This window comes from Bos indicus, chromosome 15, assembly GCF_029378745.1.
Source record: "Bos indicus isolate NIAB-ARS_2022 breed Sahiwal x Tharparkar chromosome 15, NIAB-ARS_B.indTharparkar_mat_pri_1.0, whole genome shotgun sequence".
In the NCBI taxonomy this organism is placed as follows: domain Eukaryota; kingdom Metazoa; phylum Chordata; class Mammalia; order Artiodactyla; family Bovidae; genus Bos; species Bos indicus.
The window spans coordinates 61837956-61850367 of NC_091774.1; the positions used below are offsets into that span (position 1 = coordinate 61837956).

A 12412-nucleotide genomic window follows, 5' to 3' on the forward strand; every position below is an offset into this window, starting at 1 on the left:
TTATTATGAACATATCCTGATTTAAAGAGAGTATAAAAATCTTAGAAATAGTTTAGCATTAACCATTTGCAAGGATTTCTCTATTTCTTCTTTTTTTTTTTTTTTGCAGAAATCCTATCATAGATAATTGAGGAGCTCTACAGAATATGCAAACTTGCAAAGTAACATCCTAGTACTTATGACAATACCCAGGCAGTCAAGAGAAAGATCTTTGTGTTTGGTTAGTGTTTGTAAATTTGAGGAGGGGGTTGCATGTATCTGTGTGTGTGTCTGTGTTGGTGGTGGGAGGGAGGTGGACTTACTGGGTTGTTTTTTTTTTAATGCCCAAATAAAACAATTACTTTTAAAAAAAGAGCTTGTGACTTGGACATGCCCCGAGTTCAATTTTGCCAGGAATGGCAAAATCAGTCAACAGATCCCTAACCTCCTTTCTCTCTTGACTATACAATGCTTTTCAAAGGGGTTTAGTCCTACCATGAAAGACTCATGTTAGACATTGGAAGGGTCTAATAGAGAATGAGCACCAGGCCTTGAATAAACAAGGGAGATGGTGACCTTTTGCCCCTCCTGCTGAAAGCCCAGCACATCCTGTAGCAGAGGAACAGAAAAAAAAGCTGGTGCGCACCCAGGTGCTGCAAAATCCTTGCCTCTGGATTTCTCCCGCACTTTGTTCCTTAAACAGTTTAAACCGAGACAGGGCTTAAATAAAAAGTATGAGGGAGTGAGGGAAAAGTACAATTCCTGGAACCCACTGTCCTTAATCCTTTGTTCCCCATATTGTTCAAATCCAGCAGCATGCTGCACACGTTCTACGAGCAACAGGCAAGACAACAGATTTAGCAGTGGCTGGACAGTTAGTCCCAATTAGGCCTATTTCCCAGCTGAATGTAAAGGGCTGGTGGGGTGAGTTATAGCGGGGAAAAAAACTACAGAAATGTTAAGGACATTTCATCAGGGAAGCAAGCAATGCAAGGTAAATCCGAACTGAACTAGGGGTCGGGAATCTGCCAAAATCAGCTGTGTGACATCAGGTGAATATCTGAACCTCTCTGTTGTTATCCACAAAATGTAGGCAAGCCCTTGAGGGCTCTAAAGATCTAATAGCAAATTATGGTCGACTGTACATACTCTGGAAACGTTCAGCGTTACCCAGATGCAGAGGATTCCTCTGAGCCATACTTGGAACCACAGATAAGCCATCTGTTTGGTGAAGCCTACATCTTTTATTCTCCAAGTCATTAGCGACTTTCTAATTCCCTGATGGCTAACTTTTTTAAGTTCACAAGCGATACTTACATATGTACATGTGGCGGCTGGAACCTGCTCTGGTTGATGTTGTAGTGCGTGAATGCCTGGGTGGGGTTGGAGCTGTACTCATCCACCGTGATGGTAACTTTGCCTTGAGAAGGAATCCCATGTGCCATCCTTCCTCTCTATAGGCATGAGCAATTCACAACTTTCCGGAGCGAAGGATGGAAGTGGGCATGGTGCGTTTCAGCCAACCTCTGAACCCAAGGATCTACTCATCAATACTGCTCTGCGTTTCTGGAAAAAAACAAAACAAAAAAAATGAGGACAAAGAAAAAGAGGATGTTCTAAACAATGTCAGACGTGACACCTGGATGTGAAATTGGTTCAGGAAAAATCTTAATCTGTGTGGTCGCTTCGTGGACAAAACCTTTCCCAACTCTCCATCCAGCACGTACTTCAGAATGGACATGGCACTCCAAACGACACGGCTGGCTGCTAGCAAATCATTTCAATGGTGTTCAAACTAAGATTTCCTCTTTAATTATAATTATGCCACTTAACGTGAATTACGGAAGGGCACATCCACAGTTGCCATGGTGTCTAACTATAAATGGTTTGAGCTCGAAGTGGAGAGTCTTCCAAACCTTCCCTGCTAATTGGAACGTTTGGTCTGTACAAAGTTGGTGTCACAGAATAATTTGAAACCTCAGTGCTTAGCACAGCCATAAAACACAATGCCAAATGTAAATTTAAAATGCTGTGTTCATCACAGATACCTGTGTGTAACTATGATACACACATAATATATGCACACATCACATATAATTTTTCAGTGGTTCCAAAATACATAGGTACTCAAAGCACGGTATACATATGGATTCTATTCCAGCCAAGAACTTTATGTTAAGGCAAATCCTTCTTGCTACATGTAACATAGGTTCTTAAAACCGTCCAGTTACTCAGGGGAAAGTTGAACACATCCAGGCTTGGATTACCATTTTGGGTGCATTCATTACCAGCCTCTTGAAGACCAGAAGGAGCAGTAAAGAAGGGTGGCCATGGAATCTACCGCTTCACTCCTGCTTGAAAGTGAAAGTCTCTCAGTCATGTCTGACTGTTTGTGACCGTATGGATTATACAGTCCATGGCATTCTCCAGGCCAAAATACTGGAGTGGCTAGTCTTTCCCTTCTCCAGGGGATCTTCCCAACCCAGGGATCAAACCCAGGTCTCCTGAATCGTAGGCAGATTCTTTACCAGCTGAGCCATAAGGGAAGCCCTCACTCCTGCTTGGTTCTGCAATATTCTCAGTAGCTGGTTTCATCCTTTAAAATTTTTTTCAGCTCATTTTGATTATTTGTCTAAAAGACACTATATTATTTGCTGCACTGGGTTCAGAAATGAGGATGTTTATTTTTACAGCAGGTGCACAAAGACTGAGCAGAGCCCATCCCTGCCTCTAAGCTGTTGCAATTGATCAGGGAAGTTTTCAAGAAGGGGACAGCATGCTCCTTGGATACCCTTGGGTTAACCCACACTCTTACTTTAAGCGCTCTGCATTACAATACGTCCACCAAGTGCACCATGAAGTTCTGGGAATCTTAGATGCTATCTCAAATAAAAATATTTAGAATAATAAGATTAGATTTAAATTTGGCATGAAACACCTTAAATATCAAGCAAAAGGCAGATGGCTTGCCATAGGCCATTTATTTTATTATTTTACAACCCAGGGCTTGTGTAGTCCTCCATATGCTAGCTGAGCTAAGAAATTCCATAGCCTTCTACTCAAATCATTGCCTTCTTCATATTAGCAAAGCAAGCTAAATAACACCCACCTTGCCTGCGTTCCTAACACACAATGGCGCTGCCAAGACATGAATCCCTCCTGCTCTGGCATTTTAAACAAAGTGTCATTTTGGGTTCTCTTTCTTCTTCCTGACTTCATGGGAGGTATGAGTCCTCTAAGCACTGGCTGACAGACAACCAGGCCACTAGGATTAACGAAATTAAAATCTTTGCCTGCTTCTCTGATGTAAGATATCTATAAGAACTGCTTACAAATCATAATGTAGCAGTTTTCATACCAAGTTTGCAGCTGTTTCCTTAATTTCCCCCACAATTATATTTTACTGTTATTTTGCATAACAGTAAAACACAACACCTGCTTCAAATTGCAGTCCTGTTCTAAGTACTGTAATTCTCTTTTGAGACACAAAGTACCGAGACACGAATGAAGTGCAAAACTGCATAATTGCGACATGCTGAAAAGTAAATACAAATGAAAACATCTTCCTGTTATAGAAATGACTGTCATTAAAAAGAATGTTAGCCATCAAAGCACAGAGGGGGAAAAAATACACATTTTCAGACTGGAGAACTTAGTGTTTGCATAAATTAGAGAGTGGTGTAAAAATTACATGGCAATTCTTATGTTCCTGCCATCAATGTCTATTGTGTGAAATACAGAACATTAAGAAGCAAAGGAAATAAAATTCATGTCTAGACCACTGTGACCTCTCTGTAACAATCTCTGCACCCGGAGCCAGAAACAGTTTAAATGTTCCTGGAGTAAACTCACTAATTAAACTCAGCAAAATGGCCTAGAAATGAAAGATACATACCTATTATGTAAATATCTAGGTAATGACCTACAGTAGTTAGCATTAGACCCTCCCATTTGAAGTCCAGAAAAGAAAGAACTTAGAAGGTGATCAATTTGCTCTCTTATATGGTCCACTATATCCCAGAGGCAACATGGGATTGCCTTTTCTACCAAGTGAGATCTGTGCCTTTTTGCACCTTTGCTCCAGTAAGACAAATAGAACATCTTTTCATCAGCAAGCACAGGCCCCTGTAACTCAAAAGGGTAAATGGGTGGCTGGCACCTCATTTGAATTCATCTTTACCATGTTCTCTTTCAAATGTTTTATCGAAACAGTGCACCTGCAGCGTCTATCTTCTTTAATCTGGAGTCCTTTGAAGAAAATGTCAGACTGAGGCAGAGAGCTTCAAAACTTTCACAGGAACCTTTACAGACGAGTCAAGAAAAAGCTTATTTTTTAAAAATGCTATGTTCACCCCCATTCACATCACAGGATAATCATATATCAAGAATATGAAACACCAACACATGGGAAAGGCATTTTTTTTTTTTTTTTTGGTAAACTCCCTCCTCTAATCTGAGAAACCTGGAAAAAGCTTGAAACAAGACAGAATGATACACCGCCTCAAACTACTAAGAACCTGCATCCCCTTGCTTCATACAGGCAGTAAAACCCTCCAAATGATCAGATTTTGGAGCACCTCATCCACATCACACACATTACTTTTTATGTATAATATTTAAAGAGAGCAGTACTCTTTTTTAAATTTCCATTTTTATACTTCAATACATTTGCTTTACAAAACAAAGGAACCCAGTACTAAATGCCAGCAATCCTAAAGAAAAATCTAAAAGGGACTGACATTGCCAAACATTCATGCTGGTGCTACTTTGATTTTCTCTTTAAAAAAAAAAAAATCATGTGAGCACATTTTGCATTTCCTAGACAGCAATCACTTCTCCTGTGCCTTAAGCTGTGCAACTTGCAATATTCTTTTTTAGGAATCTAGTGGGAAATCCTTTTAAAGTCTGCTGGCAATGAAAGGATTAAAAGCTGAGGAATTAAGTAACTGTCTCCACCTCCTAGACACCAGAAGTCCAATTTACCAAAAGTTTCAAAGCAACAACTCATGACCTCTCTACCCGAACACCGCACGGCACAGCCTATGAGAAAGGAGCCCGGGATTTCCTCGTTTAAACAAGGATGCTCATTTTATTCACTAGCCCCTAAGAATATCGTCCGACCAACCTCCTGGCCGGACTTTGGAACTCGCCGGCTCCAACTCCGCCAAATTTCGCTCTCTCCTCCCTCTGCCGCACAGATCGAGTGCTTTCTCAACTTACGCCCTTACTCTTTTATGCCCATCTCCAGTTACTCATCCCTGTATCCCGGAGCGATGCCCAGAAGCCTTCCGGGCGGTTTCTCCGCCAAGGTTTTTAGACGGATGCACAAAGTTCCACGTGCCCTCTGTCCACAGAGCGCCCTCCCTCCCAACGCACTTACACCTGAACTTGTCTCCAGCACTTCGGACACCCGGCTGGCACATTCTTTCGGAGAGAAAGGGCAGGACTTTTCTCCCGCGCCTCTGGCAACGCGTGGAGTCTATATATGGTGGGGCGGGGGGTGCGGAATTCTCTACTTTGGATTGGTGTGTTTGTTTTAAATCTACGGTGGGCAGTTGTGGGAGAGGGGGGTCAGCAACCACACACACACACACACACACACACACACACACACACGCACGCACTCATTCACTCACTCGCGCGCGCGCGCGCCCTGCCCTCCCGGCTCACGGCCGGCTTGTCCGGGTTACAGCTCCCCCTTCTTTCCTGGAGCACCAGCTCGCCTTACTCGCTCAGTCCCTCGTTGCCACCGCCGTCGTCTCCGCCGCGGCCGCCGCGGCTGGCACTGTTGGCGCTGGCGCTCGCGGCCCCAGGCTCCGCTGGGCGCTTGTCCTTCTTTCTCTACCGCTTCCCCAGCCCCGAATTGATTGATGACCACCGGCGGCCAATGGCTCTGACACCGCGCCATCCTCGCTCGAGCATCACAGCCCCACGCCCCCGACGTCAGCCTCCAGGGCGCGTTGGCATCCCCGAATCCTGAGAGCCGAACCCGCGCCCGGGGCCGCCGGCGCCTCCCTGCTCTCTGCCCCGGAGCTGCCGGGCTGCATCCTTGGAGCGGCAGAGAAAGGGAGGGATCCAGCGAACGTTCGAAGGGGGTGTGGAGGCCACGGATTTCCACCCCCCTCTTTGGAAATCTTTTCTTTCACTTAAAGTTTTGTTTTGTTTTTTCCCCCCACCCTGACCTGTTTGTGTGTGTTTGCAGCATCTCGATTACACATTTTTCAAGACCTGCATTTGCACTTAATTTGGGGTGTCCTGGGGAGGGGTGTGGTATAAATCCGCCCACTGGGGCATCCTTAATTTCTTTCCTTGCTGGTGGATTCTAATACCCTCCCCAATCTCCAGGAAAAATGCCCCCTTCACCTCCTAGGCCGCAAAACCTCGGAATTCAAAGGTTTTGCAAAGACAACCCTGTTACATGTAAATAGCAAAGAAACTCCTGCCTCCCGAGGGAAGAATCGAGCGGCAACGGTTACTTTTTCTGGCCGTTCGTCCCCCGCCGCCCAGCCCGGGTCGCTGGCCCGCTCTGCAGGCTGCGATCGCGGAGACAGGAGGCGGCGGGGGAGATCCAGGTTGGAGCGCGGGGAGAGGGTGAGAAACGGCCCCGCGCGAGAGCGGCGCGCGCGCAGGCGGCCCGAGGGCGGCCGCGGAGCGCAGACCCAGCACAAAGCTGCGCGGCGCCTTCCCGGCCGCCGCACCTCGCTCCGGCCGCCGCGGGCGCCCAGGGCTCGGGCCAACACAATGCACCCGGGCCTAGGCCCGGGCGGCTCGAACACAGAACCCCGGGACTTTCTAGTAAACAGCTCGCCGTGCCCTCGTCCCCACCCCCATCCCCGCCGCCCGGCTTTCGCCGCTGCCCCTCGCCTACACCCCCTCCTCCGCTGCTAAAAGAGCCCGGCGGAGGAGGGAGCGGCGAGGTGGGGACCCCGGGAGGTCGGGGGCCGAGGATAGGGCCGGGGGGAGGGGAGAAGGGCAGAGGGGCGACATGGGGAGTGGGAGGGAGACAGCTCCTAAAAAAGAATTCGCTTTCGCTCCGGGGGTTGGAAAAAAGCCCTCCTCGGGTTCCGAATTGCCCGGAAAGCGCCGACTCGAGCGACTGTCAGGGGCACCGGGGCAGCCGCGGTCCGCAGCCTCCGAGCCCCTCGCACGCGCCTCTGACAAGGCACCTCTCACCCGGGCTCCGCTTTGTGTGTGCATTTTTTTCCCTTCCTCTCGCGCGCGGCACCGGGCGCCCGGCCGCCTCCTCCCCCTCCCCCGCCCTCCGCCTCCCTTCCCGGGGCGGATTACCTTTCCCGGGCTGCGCTCCGGGTCCCGGGGATGCCTTCAGCGCCCGACGAGCAAGCGATCCATCGCGGAGCAGCCGGAGCCGGCGGGAGGCGCGCGGGGGGCGCGCGGGGGCGGCGAGGGGCGCGGGCGGGCCAGAACCTTCGACCCCGAAGGTCCCGCCGCGGGCTGGGGCGGGGGGCCGGGGGCGCGGCGCGAGAGGGAGGCGGGGGGCGGGGGGAGAAAGGACCCGAGCAGCCTCGATCTGGGGAGAGAGCGAGCGTGGGGGCGAGGAGAGGGAGCGAGGGCGCGGCGAGCCGGAGGGAACGAGAGCGGTGCAGTGACAGGGACTGCCACTGGGGTCAAAGGAGCAGAGCTCCAGGAAGCAGGGCGGCCGAGGCGCCGCTCCGTGCGCGCTCCCCGGCGGGACCCCGCGCCCTCGCGCGCCCCTGCTGCAGCCCCGGCCCTCTGGAGCCCCCACTGGCGCCCCGAGGCCCCGAGGTTGCGAGAGGAGGCGGGAGCTAAGGGCGAGGCCGGTAGCCTGCTGGTGCTCCCGGGTCAAGCAGGCGGCAGGAAGCTGAGCTGCAAGTTCATCATCATGAGTGTGATCAGCGTAAAAATGATAGGGGACTGAGGAGGGGGACTACGGAGCCCCAGGAAAATAAAGGGAGTTTTCCCTCCAAATGGGCGTCTTCTGCAAAGGGAACACCCAGGGCCCAGGCCCCCCCACCCACCGACCTGCCAGGCGCGGTCTGGAGTCCTGGCACAGCTCCAGGGCGCAGAGCTTGCCTGGGGGCAAGGAGAGCGGCTCCGGCACCGCGCTGAAACTGGGGAGGCCGACCCTGGGTCTCCTCCCTTCTCAGAGCTTAGACTTTAATGGGGTAAAGCTATGCACCTTTTTCTGCACACACAGACACACACACGCATGCACACACACCTCTTTCTTTCTGCAATGTTGTTCCTGAGAAAGAAAAGGCCAACCCAGCTGACAATTTCTTTCACCTCCAGGTTCAATTTAGGGAGGTGAGGAGAGGCAGAGTCTAAGTATTAACATTTTGGCCTTTGGGGCACATTTTCCCCGAAGGATAAGCAGTTCAAAAACATTGTAAAAAATCAGTTTGCCCCCTTTTTTCCCCTGCTACTTTGGATTATGGAAGAAAAGATTTTCGTAAGAAAAGGAAAAGTCGCTGAGATGCTGGAAGACAGAGGACAAGGAAGAGAAGGCTTTTAGAAAACTTGGTTGATGACGTTGACTGTGAAAGACAGGTGACCCTGTGATGTTATGTCATTGTCCGAGTTGAAGGATTTGGATGCCAACCAGCTCTAATTCCTTTGCAGGAGTCAGACTCAAATATCTAGGCATTCTCCACAGGGAAATCCAGTGGATGTGTGTGAGAGGGTGAAGTGTGCTAGGTATACTATGGGACAACGGACTAGACATCCTGACTGAAATTATAGCCCCTAAAAATAAAAAGGAGCCACTGCAACCTGGTCTGTGGCCTCTGTGTGGAGACTAATTGGTTTCCAGGGTCAGGGGAGGAAGGGAGAGAGGCTGGTAGGAGCCCCTATAAAAAAGATCAAACGGAATTCACTTGAAACATGTCCCTTTTACAATGGACTTTTCTGGCACTTGAAGTAAGCTATGTCTTATGCCCGAGCTGAAATGAAGGGGAGAAGGTCTTGCTAATGTATTTATTTTGTTGTACGGTATGTCCAGAGTGTCCGTCCTTGTCAAATGTGCTGGGAACCATAGGACAGTCACTTTCCTTGCCCAGCATAAACCGCAGCAAGGAGCACTGGTGTAAAAGAACATTAAAGATGGGCAGGGGAATGGACCTTTTATATTTTGTTTTTGATTTCCAGTCCAGCAGCAAACATTGACTGGAGTCATGTTTTTGAAGAAATGCTTGGTTTTCTTTTTTTTTATTCTGTGAGTTAGCAGTATACTCCTTATCTAAATGGTTAAAAATTTTCAACTGATTTTGACTGATTTAAATCTGCACCAGCCAAATCATTTCTGTGGTTTCCTTCCTTTAAAAAAAAAACTTGATAGTTAAAACAACAAAACTAGTTTGTACATGATCCCGGATCTAAATAATGTACACACAAAAAATAAATAATAACCTGTTCTACTTTAGTGGCACATTTTATAGGACACTTAATGATATTAAAAAAAAATCAAGTCAGTGATCTTTCCGAAGTTGATGAAGAATTGTTTATTATTTAATTGAGTGGGAGAAATTGAGGCAAATAGCTTAAAATTGTAACATGTAGTATAGGAAGAAGTGCACCTTTCTGTGTCTCTGCTAATCAGTTACCTACTGAGAGTGACCAACCTATATTAGGATTATGAATTTTTATTTCCATTTGTCTACCAAAATAAAAAGCTGGGGAAGTATACATGAATTTAAACAATAAATTAAGAACAAAAGAAACTCACTTTTCAAATAATCCTCATCCCATGTATTTGAACATACTGCATTTTGTGAAATCATATTCTCTACCAATATAGCTACCTACACTAAAAGCTTGTTTTAAAATGATTGGATGTGAACTATGGCTGTCCCTTGACATCAGCTTTGAAACATCAAGCCTCATTATACCAAATTTTAAATGTTATATTCTGGGAGTTGTGGGTGTTTTTTTTTTTTTTTTCTTTTTAAGGTAAGTAAGCCTATAAGATCCATTTTTGTTGTTGTTGTTAAATTCAATTTTTATTGCTTATGATGGAAAACAAAAGAAGGATGAAAGTCAAATGCCAAGTTTATGCTTGCCTCTATGCAAATATTACAAATATTTTCCTTTAATGGAATGTAAATCTGTACTCTTTCTCCAGTGATTTCATTGAAGGAACTGGCAAATACACTTCCCAATAGCCTGCCGCAGTGTCTTTTAAAATATCATTTCAGAATGCATTCAGGGAAGAAAATGAGAGGTGGAAGCATGGGAGAACCTTAGATGGAAGCCTGGAAAGTGAATACTACTTCCTTTGAAATGTCAGTACTTTATTTGGAGTTGGCTTTCTTTTTCCCTGTAAGAACAGCTTTCCAATACTTCAGGGATACTTGCGCATAACTTAAAACTTAATTTCAGCCTGTGGCTCCTCTTCAGAAAAAAAATTAACTATTTTGCCTCTTTTTTACTTTAAGTTGGTTGCATTTCAATCATTTTCCAACAAAACTTAAGATATATATGATTAGAAATCAGTGACTGTTAATAGAACTATTATGACACAATTAGAAAATTGAGCCAACTAACACCTTTACTTTATTCTAAATTCCTACAGTTTTTACTTTTTTAAAATTTGTTTTAAATGTTTTCATTTTAACCTCCTCAAACTGGAGAATGATGCCCTCTATTCCTTTCTGGTTTTCATTCTTTTGTGCTATGCACATAGTATTAATAGAAATTTGGAAATATTTATTAAACAACCTTATGAGTCAGTAAATGAGAAAATGAATAAAAGAATTCATGAGTAATTGAAGCAACTACACAATGAAGGAAAATCCATATCATATATGTAGGAATGGAAGTGACATCCTGAGACCAGTGTGGAGGATAAGAGCTAAGGATTTTCTATGGAGTTCAAAGAGTATAATTAAAGGGGTTTGTTAACATCTTCAGAAACATGAAATAGTACTTAAGACTATCTCATAAGTTGATTTTCTCATGGAGAAGCTGATGATTTTTATGTATCTCATCCATTTAAAGGCAGCCTTCTTTTTAAATATAGTAGGATGTACAAATAAAGAATTTATATCTTAAAATTTACATATTTAATATACCAAGATATAGTCTCAAAAGAAAGCTATGTGCTTAACCTGATTCTTTGATAGATCCTTATTTGAAGTGGGCAAAATAAATATATAAATAATAGTTTTTGTTCTTTTTATTTAAAATTTCCTTTTGGTTAACCAATAAAAATGTGTGTGACTAAGAAAGATTCAAGAAACACTAGAACTGGTAAAATTTTGTATCATAAATTTTATAAGCATTATCTTAGAAAGACTAAATCTGAACCACTTTTGCCAGCAGCTTAAGTAATAAACATGGAGGAAGTGAAAAATCTTAAAATTTTCAAAGCACTTACTAATTCTTACCGTATTTACTAGTTAATGCCTCGCATGTATCAACAAATCAAATGAATATTATTTATGTGATAATAACTTTAGTAATCAATTTCAAAAAAAATCTGAGCAAGATACTGAGCATATGCATGATCTCTGTTGCCAGTGTTTGCTGGGTCCTTCCTAAATCGTGGTCCCAATTCTGGAAATGTGGAATGGAATTTAGTGGCACCTGAGATAGGCTTGTCATGGTGGAAGATGAGCAATCTCATTGAAGTAAAAGCCAAAGTAATCACTTTTGAAAGATGGGCAGTGTAGAAGACCCATAATAACCTGATTAAAGAAAATGTATGTGGGGGGTTTCAAGTTTAATCATTCAATTTGACAAGCTAGTATAAGATATATCAATATTTTGAGTAAGCAACATATAATGTAATTTTCCTTCTCAGCAAAAATAAATGCAGTTTTAAAAAATTGACTTTGAGAGACCAGCAGACTCTAAACTCCATTTCTCTCAGTATTATTAATGTTATGGTTCGATTATTTATTAAATATTTTATAGGCTGTGCTCTGTGACAGGCAGAGTACTCAAAACCATGCTGATGATCTTATGATGCAAACAAGCAAAAGTTTTCTCCCACACTATGAAGTATGTAATCTAATGAGCCTGATGAGAGACTGGCTTTAAATAATCACACAAGTAAAAATTGTATCTAAGAAAAGGAGAGGAAACGGGTACCAAGAAAACTTAAAGTAGGGGTACTTTTCCTCCTCCGAGTGAGGAAAGGAATACAAGGATGTCATAGAAAAGAGAAGCAGTCTGGCAGGTTGCTGAGTTCAAAAGGGATCTGTACACAGCTCTGTAGGCAGAAGCCTGAACTAAAGGGCCAAGTTAAAAACATTTGAAGGTCACAGCTAAGGCCCTGTTGAAGATGTTTGACTTTATTCTGAGGGCTCCTGGAAGCTGTTTAAGGATCTTAAGTAGAAAGGCTAACATAATTTGATTTATGTTTTGCAAAGGCCACTCTTGCCCCAGCCTGGAGAATGGATTTTAGGGGGCTAGGGTCAATTTTGGGAGGTCATTTGTAAGCTCTAACAGTCAT

General features: G+C 44.8%; 1 protein-coding gene across 8 annotated transcripts in view; it reads right to left on the reverse strand.

Annotated features, from left to right (window-relative positions):
* The window catches only part of MPPED2 (metallophosphoesterase domain containing 2), a 211395-nt gene extending 203447 nt beyond the window's left edge, over positions 1-7948 (reverse strand). For 2 of the 8 annotated variants that reach the window (XM_019975562.2, XM_070803987.1), the window contains exons 1-2: positions 7267-7948; positions 1297-1545 (exon numbers count right to left, since the gene is read on the reverse strand). In XM_019975562.2, coding sequence (XP_019831121.1) covers positions 1297-1424 — 128 coding nt within the window. In that variant the 5' untranslated portion in view covers positions 1425-1545; positions 7267-7948. Of the gene's footprint in view, positions 1-1296; positions 1546-5104; positions 5123-5199; positions 5220-5359; positions 5463-5707; positions 6115-7266 lie in introns of those variants that run through there. The other 6 variants (XM_019975561.2, XM_019975555.2, XM_019975557.2 and 3 more) reach the window with 6 other exon arrangements.
* Between the last annotated feature and the right edge of the window lie 4464 nt (positions 7949-12412).